At 40.6% G+C, this 15,730-nt stretch overlaps 1 protein-coding gene across 3 annotated transcripts in view; it reads left to right on the top strand.

The window, feature by feature from the left end:
• Positions 1–15,730, top strand: part of nell2a (neural EGFL like 2a) — an 81,269-nt gene that overhangs the window by 50,688 nt on the left and 14,851 nt on the right. For 2 of the 3 annotated variants that reach the window (XM_031726289.2, XM_039614478.1), the window contains 2 exons: positions 3,409–3,531; positions 5,660–5,755. In XM_031726289.2, coding sequence (XP_031582149.1) covers positions 3,409–3,531; positions 5,660–5,755 — 219 coding nt within the window. The remainder of the gene's footprint in view (positions 1–3,408; positions 3,532–5,659; positions 5,756–15,730) is intronic. The other variant, XM_039614477.1, reaches the window with a different exon arrangement.

The following is a 15,730-nucleotide window of genomic DNA, read 5'->3' as shown; positions in this document are numbered from 1 at the left end:
TAAAACAAAATGGGAAACACATTGTACAAAAATCACAAAAACTGTGCTCCAATCCTGGGTTTAAGTTATTAGAGGAACAAATTGGCTCTTCATCATTTAGTTTTCTTTTTTTTTATTGTCTTGGTCACCAAAATAGGCAAACTGAGAAAGGAACAGAAGTTTTTCTTGTTGTAAAACATTGTAAGATCATAGTCTTTTCAAGCTTGGGATTGTAAAATTAAATTGGAGGTTACATTGTTTTGGGGAAAGCAGCCGGAAGGTCAGACCTCAATGAAACTGGTGTTGTTTTGGCAGAAGGTGGATGGAGTCAAGCGGGAGGAGAAACAGACAGCTAGAGAGAGATCCCTGGTGACAGGCTGTACATAATTGATTGTTTATCTGTCTACAGCCTGAGCAGCAGCAGCCAGCGAGGAAATGCTTCTCTCACGCTACCACACACGTACGTATTTTAGGGATTTAGTTGGTGATTAAATTAGGAGTCGCTTACACTGAGTGCAGGAGTGTAATAAGCCTAAATTCCTAAATAACCCAAATTACCAGGAACCAATACTAAAACTCAAGGGTCATAGTGATGATGCACACTCTGTATTCCCTCAAACACGCACACACACGGAGCACCCGGTGGCTCTGCTGGCCTGTGTGTGTGTTCAAAGAGACAGCTTGGTCTTTGCTGCTCTGGCAGATGTGACCTTGGAAAGAAAAAAAAGGAAAGCACCTAATTCTCTTTCCTCTCTCCTGTGCTCCTATTACTGTTTTTATATGCCCATGAGCAGACTTTAATTCTGCCCAACAGCAGGAAAGTTTGTGTGTGTGTGTTACAGGAGCAGTGCAGTGGGCCCTACTAAGTGCCCTTCAATCCATCTCACACACACTTGCGCGCATACATCATACTCTCGATGGAGGAGCTCATCACAATGTCACTTTCAATTTGGAAGAGCCCACGGTCTGCTCAGGAGATATAATGGATTGGATGATGGCAGGGAAATGGATGATGTGGCTCAGGTCTACCGCAACAAGCATTCGGGTTTCTGATCCTTTCACCTTTCAGGTGCCGTCTTTAAGTCTTGACTGTCTTTACGAAGTGCATGCATAAAAAAAGCAAAAAAGTTGAGCAAAAAAATAAATAAAAAAGAACGCTCCAAAAGTTTACTTCATGTCTGAAGAAAATATATTTGACAAACCAGCTCAGAGAAGTTTGTTTATTTCTGTCCCCTGGCAAGCTTGAAGCTACCCCCAAATCCTTAAAATAACAAGAAACGGTGCAAACGGTTTACTCCAGATTAGCACTAAACGCTTTGTATTTGTGTTTTTCAAGAGTCTTAACCCTTTTGGAGAGATTTAGTTGACTGCTTATCCATTTAGCAGGCTGTAAAAGTTTTCACCACAAACAACATGATGATATGAATCGAAAAACAAGATTCTCCAGCTGAGAGAGTGAATACTGTACTGTATGGACCTTTAATGAACCGCTTGTGCTCTGCAGCCTCTCGGGCTATGGTGGGATACAGAGATGTTAAGTATGGAAAAGAAGATTTCAAAAGGATAATGTCTAGAAGGTTTTTGAGACTTATTCTGTGCTTGGTAAGCAAGTACATATCAGAATGCAATATTTGTGTGAATCCATCCAAATACTATGGATGAGTATTCTTCTTTTGTGTGATTCTCAGAGGGATAAAGATCTGCTTTTATGTTCAGGGGCAGATGAAGGACTTGCATCAAGATCCACCTTCCCGTAGCAAGGGAACTGACTTAAATGCTTTATAGTTCTTTAACTGTTTAGTGTAGGTCAGCTTCAAATAAGATTTTTTCCAATAACTCGTCATTGCATTATTGCTTCTATGTTTATTTACTGCGTAAACAAACAGAGAGGCCTCCGAGGATAAAACAAAAGAAGTCAATAAGTGAGCACAGGCTAAAAACTTCTGCCACTGTATTTTTAATGACCCGTTTGAATCAAATACTATAACAAAGCTTCGCATTTCTACCGGTGTAAACAAATTTAAAATACCGATAACTCAGCAATGGTAGTTTCTCACTTTATTAATAAGAGTAATCGATAGAGTGAAGTGCTTGTGAGGAAGAGACCGAACTGGTGTCTGGTGTAAAATTGGCTACTTTTGTGACACTTGAGTATGATATTGTTTCAGGGAAGTGTTAAGATCCACCAGCCACAAAACAAATGAAATCACATTTGTTTGAGAACACATCTTCTTGTGACAAACAAAAAAGCAGAAACACAGAGAGTGATATCATCAGGATAACGTCTCCCCTGCTGCTTCAAATGGTTTCATTCACAGCACTCTGTTTTTTTAAAGAGGCCTATTTATAAGTTCGGATCCCTCAAGTAAAAATATGACAATTAATTGAGATTTCTTGTCAGCTGTCACAAGACATTATCTTTTGTAAACAGTTACTTTAAAATTAGATTTTTTTTTTTTTATTTTAAATTTGTAACCACTAGCCCTAATGGCTTAATTGTTTTCTTCTTTATATGGTATCATTACATAATTGCAACTGGACTATTTCTTTTATTAGCCTTCATTTGATTCTGTTTTGCCACTTCAGTCTTCCCAAAGTTCTCCTCACAGAGGGAAAGAGATTTGTTTGCCAGTTGGACACAGTATGTTGTCACGGGCTGTAGCCATTAGTCAAGCTTGTCAGTGATTCATAACACAGCATATCACTAACTCCACAGTGATGGGAGCCTGGGAGTTCCAGTTCTACGGGGACATTTTGTTAATGCTTGTATAAAACATTTCCTGTGGGTACTTAACACGCCAATTGTGCCAATTGCAACGCTCAAACTAAAGGCTAATGGCTTACGTACTGTATGTAAACTGCTACACAAGGATGAACCTTACTGGTGTGTGCGCGGAAATTAAAATGTTTATTTTCTGCTAGTACGAAGCAGACACTGAGACGTTTCCGTCCCTCATGATGTGCAAAAACAAAAACGGCAAATTGCAGCAAAACGTCTGAGACAATTTTTTTCACGACAAATCTTGATGGAAGAGAGAAAAGTGACTCATCCTCCAGTTGGCTGTTTGTCGCTGATGTCTTATTACTAGACTCACAGCTGTCTAACTATCAAGTCGTTTAAAACAAGGCACAGTTTGAAATCTTGTCCTTGTTTTTTTTTTTTTCTTAATGGAAAGTAAAACAAATTACCAGCTGGCTGCGATCATTTCTGATATTTACAAGGAGGATAAACACTCACTTTTCTTTAATCAAGTGTTATTTTCTTGATGGCTGTAGTTCTTTGCAGATGCGAAGACGATTTCTGAACTGTTGCTAGAGTGTTTTCTTCTGCTTTGTTCGGGAAGATGCTGCATAATAAGAAAAGTTTACTGTGTACTAGTGAGAAACCTGCTCGGATTGATACATGTTTTATTATTGTGTTGTTTTCAGAACATGACGAGTGCCTCAGCGGACTCCACAACTGCGATGAGAATGCCTTGTGCTTCAACATGGTCGGAGGTCACAGCTGCTCCTGTAAGCCAGGCTACACGGGCAATGGGACAGTCTGCAAAGGTAATCTCACCAGGTTCATTTTGTTTTGTTAAGTTCTGCCTCACTTGACCACTGTTGTTCTTTCCCCTTGTTTCAACAGTGTTTTTCTAATTTAGATTTTGTATCACAGACTAGATATATATGATAAAAAATTTAAATAGTCTTTACTTTTCCTTGAAACTGCATTGTTTCTAATGACCATGTAATATGAAAAAAGTCTGAGTGTAATGAAGTCTTCAAGAATGTCAGTGTAGTGTGTCACACAATGCACAGCCAAGAAATGTAAACAAAAACAGAATATTTTCTCATTTTATTTATTTATTTTATTTTATATGCTGGTTTTAATGACACCCTGGAAAAAAATACCATCCTTTTTCTCTGGGCCAAATCTCATTTAAAATTGACTGTGGAAAGATAGAAAATTATTCCCTTTCAGTCCTCGCTGAGGTCACCTCTATTCGTGCCTTTAAGGCAGATGACCTGTGATGACATATGCGGGGCCCCACCTGCACACATATACCCCCTGGTGATTCACTCACACCCAAACCTGTGGCAGATGCATGCTTACCTTTTGAGAGGTCAGATTTGATAGCTAAAGGTCTGCCCCCAAGTGTCCACAGTCCAAAAGGCTGGAATCACTAGAGAGTCTTCCCTTTTCTACAATTAAGATTTGTTTGGCAGGTATACCTGCTTGTTATATTGGCTATGATGTGGTGATGCCAGGTGCACATAATCTTGCCATGTGTTTTGTTTTTTGTTTTTTTGTAAAGAGTCTGCCGGCTGAGACCCATGTGATTAGGTCTGACATCCCCTCATGGGATTTGACTTTGGTGCCGGAGACCCTTTGTGGCCCCCCAACTTTTGAACTCATCCAGTCTGTAGATATGACGTTTCTTTCATGTAAGACTGCATTGCTTCTCACTCTGGCATCTGCAAAGTCTTTGGTTTACTTTCATGCTTTGACTGTGCAGCCTTCTTGCACACTGTTCTCTTCTGATGGCCGCAAGGTCATATTAGGGCCGAATGCAGGGTATTTATGTGAGAATATTCCTCAGGCGCATAGCTCTATGGATTTTGAGCTTCTGAGTTTTTGCCTCCCCATAGAGAAGGCTATATTACATCTGTGCAGTGCATGTGATTACACAGTTTGTCTCCTTTGCTAATCCAGCAACAGTCACCTCAAGGCACATCCTATTGCAATTTAAAGACCCTACAATAATCTTTTGCATAAAACCAGGTCAAACAAAAATTATCAATAGGTAAATTAATGATGTAAGATAAACATTGCTACCATCTTCACCAACATCAACTTCATCATCAAATTTCTGTCAAAGATCATTAATTTGAGCCATTGTTCTGTTAAGCCCTCAAGAGTATATGATGGTGATCCTACTCTCTCCAGCACCCACTGAAAAGCCCTCTGTGACCCAGATTTAATGAGTGCGTCTGTCATGTTTGCAGTTCTATATGTGATCTCTGTGCTTTCTAGAAAATTGACCTGACCTCAGCTGGTTAATCTATTCCTTGAGTAGAAATCTATTTATGGTGGAGCTGCACATTAAGATAACTTTGCTTGGTCATGATGAGCACTAGGTATACTACACAAACATGCACATACAAATAGATGATAGAAGCTGGAACCTTTCACCCAAAACTGTGCTATAATAATTTATTATAGTTTAGACAGACTCTTGCATCTGTCTTTTGTGTTTTTTGTGTCCCCCAACTTAATGAAAGTGCAATTCTTCATTTCTGGAGTGCTCTTTTTAAGCACTGCTTTTACACGTCTTACTAAACAGGCTTTCTTTTGCTTTCAGTACTTTTCACTCTTTATTCTGAGGAAGCATGGTATGATTTGTGCATATATTACATTTATTTCCATTTCCATTTGTGTCAACTTCAGTGACTTCTCTGTGTTTTGGGGACACATTAACTAACAGCCTACCCACGGATAATGAACATTTTTGAATTAACCTTGGTGAGATGCATTAATCACGCAAAATAATATTGTGCAAGCCTATAATGAATCACATCACCAAATTAGCTCTTATTCTGTATGCAAATACATATGCTGCTGCTGGTCTAATTACATAGTTAATGCTCGTTAATCTTAGTGAGTAATGGCTCCTCTCCTCTGGTGTATCTCCAGCAATGTGTGACGGATTGTGCCAGAATGGGGGAACCTGCGTTTCACCTAACAACTGTGTTTGCCAGCAAGGATTTACTGGGAAGAGATGTGAAACAGGTAAACATTTGTTTTCGTTACGCTCTTACATTTTTTCCCATAAAACAAACAAACACAAAAAAGGAACTTTTGATTGAATGGGTAAGAAAGAACACGTAGCAGGACGAGGAGGTGTTTTACACTCTTGAGATTAAGACTAAACGAAGGAAGGAAAATGGGAGACTGTACTGTAAATCCTTTTTTTTGCAGTGTTCTCACTAAGCTATATTAACTGCCCCTGTGTGTATTTGAATGTGTTTGTGGCGGTGTGCGTGTCCGTGAACGTGTCTGACTGTGTGGGTTGGGCCTCCGTGGTGAACGATGAGCTTGTGCGTCTTCCAGTGGCCCAGTGGAGGATTTGAACTGCAGCTGCAACAATAATGGGCATTAGCCCATACATATCACAGCCTATATTAATCAGCATGGCATTCTCCTCATAGAATGCTACATGCACATTACAGCTGTGCAAACTCCTGATGCCCCATATCAAATAGGACATTATAGATGAACTGAGTGTTAAGTCAGCTAGCAGCCATTGCAGCCATGCATGGAGATATGTGAGACATTGTGATAAGACTCAGGGCTTGCTCTGTGTGTTTTTTTTCCCTACAGTGTTGCTGATTTAAGGTAACCGAGAAACACTGTAATTCTTATACTTGTATTTGATGCATTATATGTCTAATCTACAGCAGCAGCACCTTTCTCATAACCCATTTCAACCTTTCATGGAGTGTCCTTCAGGAGACATGTAGCCAAAGCAATAGAAAGCCATGACAGCTCTCTCACTGTGCGTGCTCGTGTTTGAATGAGGCAAGCTGAGCCCCTTTGCGTTCTCATTGGTTCAGGTATTGATTGCACATAAAGGACCTTTTTTTTACGAGGCGCCCTTTTTACTGCCCGTCTTAAAGTAAATGAATTTCCCGAGATGCTGAGGAAGGAGTGTGTGTGTGTGTGTGTGTGTGTGTGTGTGTGTTGAGAGTGAGAAGGAGAGAGAGAGAGCTTGTGTTAACACACCTAGCCAGCCATAATGCCTTATCCTTCTCCTCATTTTGCAGCAGAGAAGGTGCTGAGAACCTCGTCCCTTAGTAATTGCACGTTCCAAGCAATCACACATTTCATTACTTTCTTTAGTGTTTAGATCCCCACTTTCTCTCCTTGCTCCTTGTCTCCTCTTCTATTTGCCTTTATTCATTCTCCCATATCTTACAAAAAAAACAGAAAACTAGTCAAAATGTAAAAAAATATGGAGCATATTGCACATTTTACTGCATATTATAAAAACAGAGACCAAGACATAAATAGAGGACACTCCTTTGTTGTAGCACAACTTTCTTCTTCCCATACTGTACTTTTATTTTCTGGGTTACTCAATCACACGTGAGACTTTTCATGCTTGCAACTTGATCCTGCATTACATCGGCTCAGTATACATGGGGGAAACACAATATTATGATAGAAAATAGACATCCCAAAAGATTTTTAATACCAAATGAAAAAGATATGAGGAGGATTTTTTTTCTTCCTTTTTATGTGCTTTTGTTTTAAAGCTGGACTACCTGTTTCCCTTTATTTGCTTCCTTTGTGCTAAACTAAAGTGGTTGTTCACCTATGATTTATATTTAAAGAACATAAAGGAATGATGTTAATCTTCTTATTTTAACCCTGGGAATGAGCAAATACAGCATATGTCATTCCCAAAATGTTTAAACCTTCCATTTTTTGTTTTCTCTGCAATGTTTTCTCTGAAAAGAGAAAACAGTTCTTCTTAATGATGAGGCCATTGGGGCTGAATGACTAGTAGCTCAGGGATGAATCTCCTCCTTATTGTGTCTGATTAGAATCTGAGGTTCAAACAAACGGGATCTCACATGTACACCCAATCATGCTCCTCAAGCCTCAGGCGGTGGGATTTTTTTTTGTCACCACAGATGCCGCTGCTGTCGTTTGCACGCCTCCCTCCCACAATCTGACTCCCTCTCAGTCTTATCCAAGTCAGCCTTGTGACAGCTACCATACTGATGTTTTGTTTTTTTCCGTCTGGGACCACCATCAGGGCCCTATTCTATAGGGCGAAAGCCTCTGGCATTGTTTAGTGACTCCACCAGTCATTCACCGTGAAAAGACGAAGGTCTTTCTTACTGTCTCCTCAGTGTGACAGGAACTCCCAGTGACGGACGCGTCTGCTGCAGAAGCTCACAAAGATGTATGGGGGTTAATGTACTGTTGGATATTCTGCTCTACTGGTGGTAAGGAGGTGGAGAAGGGATGGGTAGGAGGAGGGAGAGGGGAAACTGGGTTTGGGAAGAAGAGATGGAGATGTACGGGGAGAGTGACAGATGCAACATTCAAGAAGGGAAAGAGAAGAGAGGTTGTGGGCAGGAGGGGGATGAGAGGAGGTGAAGTGGAAAGGAAGGTACAGACATGTTGGGGAAAACTGACTGATGCAGAGATGGAATGGATGAAGCGAGGGGATAGATGGGTGGTTAGAGGGTAGGGGTTAGCAAGTTTTCTCTGCATTTGGATGCGGAATGAGGCTGCTAGAGTTAGGGCTGCCGGAGGAAGAGAGGCAGAGCTGGTGAATGAACATGGAAAAGCTTTCACTAAGTCTGGGCTCCTCACCTCCCCCCCCTCACAAGAACCCTGTGAGCTTTTAGAGGTCTCCCCAGGGACTCCACCGCTTCTGCTGCTGCAGCGGCAGACTGACGGCCTGTCATAAGACACCGAACAGGAGCTCTTCAAGATCCACACGCACACCTATAAGCATGCATTAACGTATGAGAGAATGCCAACAGTTTGCAAATTGTCAGCTGGCCCCCTTATTTCAGGTTTCAGTGTTTTGTGGTATGCATAAGTCGAATATTCCGCGTCTGTGTATGCATGTGAATGTGTTGTTGTCTATTTCTGCTCGCGCGTTCTTGTAACTGTGTGTGCGGTGCACTCGCTGCCTTGTCATTGCCATTCAGGGGGAATAGATGGGGAGGGACAGGGGACACGCAGTGCTGACAGACAGACACCAGCTAGTGGAGAACTCTGACACATCATGAATTATGCAGGATACAGCTGCGGCTGGGCACATTCACTTCAGTCATGGATATAAATGTACGCGGGGCCAGCCATGTAATATGTGCCCTGAACATGCCGCATAGTCAACATGGTAGCCCCAGGCTGGAGCTGTGTATGTTGTATGGCTTGGGAGAGACGCACACATGCAGAAATATTATGTTTATTTTTGAGTACTGTGTCTGCTTGTTTTTTCAGTACTTTGCTAAGATGTTTTTTTACCTACAGAAGTGAAACAAATCGTATTAAAGAATGTCGAGGTCATCTTTTTCAGTGCTTTGTATTCTTATTACTTATGTGTGTGATATAGTATAGTACACTAGTCGTTTGCTCACCAAACGAAAATATATTTCTTAGACCATCGTCGATATAATCGTCTAAAAGCGTTTTTATTTTATGAACGGTGGTTAATTCTTAACACACTTTTCTTAATACCCCACTCAAAACCAAACAAGTATGCACAGCTTCTTAACTCTGGCTGGCTGTGCTATGTGGTACAGTTTAATACTTTTATGAAAACCATAATGCATCCTGCTGTGAATAAGCATTAAATGCAAAGCATACATCAAAAAAATAAATGAATAAAGAAAAAAAGAAAGAACTCAGAGGCACTGAAAGCATCATAAAATGTAGCTTAACTTGAAGTTATCAGAGCTTCGAGCTTTCAGCATCTTATATGATCCATGTTGCTAGGTGAAAGTGTAAGAAAGTAAACCCAGTCTACTTTAGTAAATTGGCTGCTTAATGTTGCACTTAAGCCAGATTGGAGCTTCAATTTATGTGAATTATTAAAAAAAACACACAACATAGCTAGAATAGTGCAGTAAAATGAAAAAAGAGCAATATTAAAAAGGAAAGAAAGTGCCATTTCTGATGAGATTAATGTAATATTGAAAACATAGGTCTGTTTGGGCATTGGCAACAACTTGCGTTTCAAGGTTGAAGATGAAATATAAGTTATGTACGCACATATGCACACATGCACGGATGGATGGATGGATAGATAGATGTCAAAAGTAAAGAAATCATCGTGATGTATCATTTTAGACCGCTAAAGGATATTATTACCTTAAATAAAGCCTTCCAGTTTTTTCATATATACTTCTGAGAAATTCTGCCTCGTCTGTTTTTATACCAAATATTGTTACTGACGTGTCGTCAATTAGCCTTGATAGTTGGATAATGTTCTTCTAGCTCTTTCTTTTTAGTATTATTTACTCTTCCAGTCTTGTGGTGCTGCCATCTCAACTTTTATGAGATTGTTGCTACAATCAAAAAAATCACTTATTTTTTTTCTTAAAATTGTACATTTTCTAAATATTTGATATGTTTCAGTAAAATATGGCTTCATATTTACCTTGCAATATAAAATCCCATAACCACTGTTGTGTATGAGTAAAGTAAATTAAATTGGATGCCTTTGTATAAGCAGTAAATTGGTAGATATGATGATGCCTGCTCACGGCCATGTGATGCAAATTCAGTAATTCCCTGTAAAAAGAAAGTGAAAGAAATTCTTTTCATTGGTATAATTAAAATTTTTTCTCTATCCAGTTCCATCTAAAGGTACTTAGCCTTATTAAGATAAGTGGGCAGGAGGAACTATTAATCTATGCGTCCTAAAGCATCTCTAGATATGAAACCTTTAGGAAATCACCTCGTACTTGTAAGAAGATTTTGTAAGGCCTTTATAAATATCTTAGCTCTGATGATCTTTTAGCTAACCAAGGACTTGCAATACCTGTGTGAAATAATAATGGAAATCCACTCCTTGTTTAGGTTTTAGATTTGTGTTTACTGACTCAGTTGCTGACCTGTTCCTATAAGATGAATGGGGAGGTAGTGTCTGCATTTCCTTTATTTTCAGCTCATTAGCTTTTCCTTTCAAGCCTCTCTAAGCTTATTAGGATGCTTGGCCACCAGTTAAAATTTTCTGTCACTGTGCTGTCAGATCTGTAACTAATGGCCATCTCTGCTGTCCTCGGCTGGCCTCTTGCTAGTTTCTCAAAAGGACACTGTGGGATGCTGAAGGGAGAGCAGCATTTGATCAGATGCTCGGGATGGACACCTCTGCCTTTCATCTCTCAATTCATCCGCAGTCTCGAATCCTTGTGAGCAGTTTTAATCAGCAGGTCCAAATTACGCCGAGGCTATTTTAGCATCGACAAAGTTCTTTGAGGACAAGGAGAAAGAGATAAAAGATTTTTATGTTTGGCGTTAATGATACAATTTAGATTTGTCACTCCTACACACTCCTGGAGGCTAATGTTCAAGAGCACGATCAAGGAGCGCTGGTGCAGCACACCTACACTGTAAAATGATGTTTTAGTGAGGGAAAAAAAAACCCACACTTGGTTCCTAAAGTCGCAATCATTTGGCAGCACACGTCTTCCTTCAAAGTCTTGCTCTCATGAAGAGACTTAATCTAAAGAGAAACCGTGTTGCTAAATTGTTTGCTTTACCAAAGAAATATTCTACGAGTTTTAGCAACCTATGCTCAAATATTTCTTCCTGTTGTGGGAAAAGGGGAAAAAAAGAAGGATGGGAAGTGAATAAATCATTTGCATGAGGAGGTAATGGGTGGATAGTTGAGCGGGGAAGAAAAGATATTTAATTACTGGGTGATAGCAGATAAGAGGGCATAAGAGTAGAATAGAAGAGACAAAAAGTTGGAGAATAAAGGAAGGGAATTATAACAGGATATAAAAAATGAAAGGGGTGGGGGAAAAAGCAGTGAAGAAGAGGAGGAGGATAGGAGGAGACGCGGGGATGGCCAGTGAGTTCATGAGGAAACCTTGAAGGCAGTGAGAGAGTGCTGAGTGCTGAAGTCATGCTGGCATATTGACTGGGACAGAGAGCAGAACGGGGCCAGACAAACAATTTGTTCCCTCAGACCTCATTTACATTGATGCTGAACTCGAGGAGGGTTGTCAGAGTTTTAGACAACATGACAGATTAGACAGAGAAAAAAGAAGAGCGGACCAAACAGCAGATAAACCAGATATCCGACAACCCCAGTCACACAGGCCGGGAGATAAATATCAAATAAAAACACATTCAGATGATAGGGCCAGCACTAAGTGTTTTATTATTATATACAGAGAGATGGGTTGCATGTGTATGAAAGCGGACCACTCCAGGGTAAATTTTATAACACTGCCAACAGTTATCGGAGCTGCTGATTGTTATAATTTGAAACAGCGAGGGCAACGGTGTGTGTCCCTACAATAGCCTGCATCTTTGAAATCTTCCCTAGGCACCTCCCACCCACCACTAATGAATATTTAAAACCGCATTCATTTTTTTCCACCCTCTTGACAGCTCCCGTGACGCATCTCTGACAGCTCCCATGATGCATCACTGCAACACTCCCTCCTTCCCTCCACAATTTACCCACAAGGCCTCAGGGCCCGCTCAAGCGGCTTGTTTAAGCACAATGATTATGTATTCATTATTTATTTAGCGTCGGCCTTTCAAAGCACTCTCTCCATCACCTGTAATTAGTGTGTCTTAATTAGGCCTCGCTAATGGCCGGAGTTGTCGTTTAGCTGCGCGCAACCTGCTGCTTCTACCTAAATTACACATCTCACAGGGATAGGCGACTACTGTACCTGCTGCAATGCAGCGATCTGCACTGGCCACAGAACAGCTAGAGTACATTAAAGTCCAAAACAAATTAAAAGGCTTGCTTTTCCTCTGCAGGCTAGTATACACTAGATCTGTAAATGACACATCCTGTGCTCTCCTTTGAGAGAGGAAGAAATAGTCATTATTTTGAAAAACGCATATGTGGAGCAATGTAAGCATCGTTTTGGTGTTTATATCAGTCTGGCATGAAATCACTATGATTTGCACTGATGTTTTTTCACTGAACACAGCTACACTGCATGGATGAAAACCCTCACTTTAACAGTGAGAATGAAACAAACCTTAAAGCCAGAACAACAGGATTAAAGCTTCTTAAATATTCCACTAATCTAATAGCAATCGTCAATCGATCTGTGGGTTCGTCATCATCACGGGAAATTGCACATTCCACTCTACACATTGCATTTTTTATGCCATTAGTATTAAACCTCATATATTTGCCCTTTGGTATGACCTGTTGAATTCATTCAAATTTCCTTTGTTCAGTTCAAACTTTGAGTCATAGTATTGTAAGAAGCATTTTTATGCAGACATGCATGCATTTCTGTGAAGAAGAACATTTTACTGTGCACCATTTGCTGTCTGTCCACCACAGCATGCTAATGTTGAAGTGCTGAAATGCATGCAGTCACATGGCAGTTTTATTAAATACAGTACCATGTACAATACCATGTGCTAACTTACACTACGCGTAACTGTAAGCTCTTTAATCAGCCTTCTCTTTTGGCCTGGATCTACGGCCTGCAAATGTCAATCACACAGCCACCAGCTGGGGCACACCGAGCCTCTGGCCACTTTGACCACCAACTTAAAAAAAAATAAAATAAAAAATGACTGTGTCCTGTTTGTTATAAAATAGAGAGCAGCAGCAGTACTTTGTGCAATTTTCAAAGTACTGAAATTACTGTGCTGGCCTTAATGGTTAGTTTGAGGTAATTATAAATTGCTGCACTTATCTTGATGGACATTTTCAATTTTATTTATGGTGAAAGTTGAAGTTTTAAAGTAGACAGCCTTTCCATATTGACAGTTTTCAGTTCTTGAGTGCCTTAACCTTTATAGCAGAAAATGTGGACAATTACAACTTGTGAAGGTTATGTTCATTCTTTTTTTTAAAGTCCTGTCTGCGATACAGTGAACAGGCCATGTACATGGGTTGACATTTAATTGTTAATACAAATAAATACTGTTATTGCAGATTTAAAAGTAACTTCTAGGATGACTTCTGGTATTATAGGCTTCAAATTAGAAATTTCCAGCACATGTTTATTTTGTGTCTCATTGCTCTTGTTAGCTCATCTATCAAACACATCCATACTCTCAGGCAGACATTTGGAGATTAAAGGACCTCTCTGGGGTTTTTTCCTGCTATTTTTATAACTAAAACAACCATCCCAAAGCAGTTTGTAGTCTCAGCTGTAGGCCTGCTTTAAAGGGTGGGGGAGACTTGCATGCAGACTGATTGCATTCTGTATGCTCTTGCAGCTCCCGATTGTTCACAAGACTTGTTTCCAATTTGCCGTGATTACTCATCCACTCTCCTACTCAAGTGCTTGCAGATATGGATTTGCTTTTCAGTGTCTGTTTCATCTTCAGGAAGTCAGTGTGTAACTCAGTTTGCCTTAGGTTTCACAGCGATTGATTTATGTGAGTTCACTCTTTCTCTTAATGAAGACTGAGGATCAGTGGCAATCACTCAATTACACTTCACTATACATAAAAGAACAGCGATCAGCAATCCATTTCTTACGTTATCGCCTCCGCAAACATTATTATCGACTCTCCGGTCTTTTCTCAGCCTTTATTTTAAACCTGATCTGACATGACAAATTCAGCCTATTTTACAATCCACTTATATTCCACTGGCATTTGACTTGACAAATGGCAGGGTGAGATGTTGGTGTGAATAATTCTTCCCTGTGCCAATCAGGATTATCAGGTGGACTTGCAGGGAATGGAAATCCTTTTGAATTAGGTTACTGTACGGGAGATGTACACGTGGCAGCAGTGACAGGCTTTGCAATGAGTGATGCAAGGCAGCAGAACTGCATCCTAACCCCTAGGGCTATCTGTCAGTCAAAGAAGGGAAGAAAAAAAAACAGGGGAGGAAGAATAGTGAAGGGAAGGAAAGCTGAAAGGGGGAAGTCAAAGAATTGCACCTTTTATGCATCGGAATAGCCAGTGAGAATGATGTGAAGTGGTGTTCAGGAGCAGAAACAATGAAAGGTAGACATGAAGAGAAGAGGTAGGCTAAACTCATCTCTAAACTCTGGCTTTTTCTGCTCAGAGGGGGAGAAAACCACAGGGATTAGCAGCGGTGACAATTAGAGCACCTCTATTTTTGCGTTAGATTTGAGACAGGCGGCTGGAGGAAAAAGGTAACACACGGACAGGTGAAGGCAGAGGATGAATATAAAGGGAGGAAGGGTGGTTCGTGGCAGAGTGGCATAACAAGCCCAGGAGGGGGGCAGAGAAAAGATGGTCCTCTTGTTTCTCACTTTGTCCTCTGAGAGCTGCCTTAATAGAGCCCTTGTTTCCAGGCTGCCACTCAGGATAACGAGTAGAATAACTGCAGTGTCTCTTCAACGATTCCTCCTCCATCTCCTCGTCTTTCTAATTCTTCTTCCTACTCCTCTTTCTGTCCTCCGCCTTTTTCCGTTTATCTTTGTTCTCCTCCTCATCCAGCCCATCCTCTTCCCCTGCATAGGTATTTCTGTGTTGTTTTTCTAGTCTTTCATGCAGTGAGGTAAGTCCAAAATAACTGCTGTACCGCTGCCTTGACCTCTCCAGGAGAGAGAAGCAGAACGCCAGATTTTATTTATTTATTTATTTATTTGTGATGGTGGTGGGGGTTTTTTGGACTGGGTTTTATTTTTCCAGCACAGAGAGGTAAAAAATAAAAAAATAAAAAGCACGACATGATTTAACAAGTAAAAATACAGCCATCCACTTCTGTGATTCAACAAAAGCGAAAGCGTCATGATTCAGTAGAGACGGCGCTCCTCGGCAGCGCCCTTGTCTGACTGTCGCTGTTGATGGTTTAATTACAACGATCCTCCAGATGATAAAAGAGAAGGCAAGACTTTTTTTTTTGTGTGTGCAAGCGTGCCGCATCTCCGCCGCACCTCGCACACCGAGCCTTGTCGGATCCAAGGTGCGACAACAATGAGTTGCATTGTCCTAAAACATTGCAGCACTTTAAAGGTTGATTTGACAGAAGGCTGAAAAGCGCTGCGCCATAATTGTAGCTGACAAGGTTTGCGGAGATAAAAAGGGGAAAAAAGACAA

This window comes from Oreochromis aureus, linkage group 7 (genome assembly GCF_013358895.1).
Source record: "Oreochromis aureus strain Israel breed Guangdong linkage group 7, ZZ_aureus, whole genome shotgun sequence".
NCBI classification, from domain to species: domain Eukaryota; kingdom Metazoa; phylum Chordata; class Actinopteri; order Cichliformes; family Cichlidae; genus Oreochromis; species Oreochromis aureus.
Note: the sequence above shows the minus strand (reverse complement) of the source record. Positions and strands in the feature narration are given on the sequence as shown.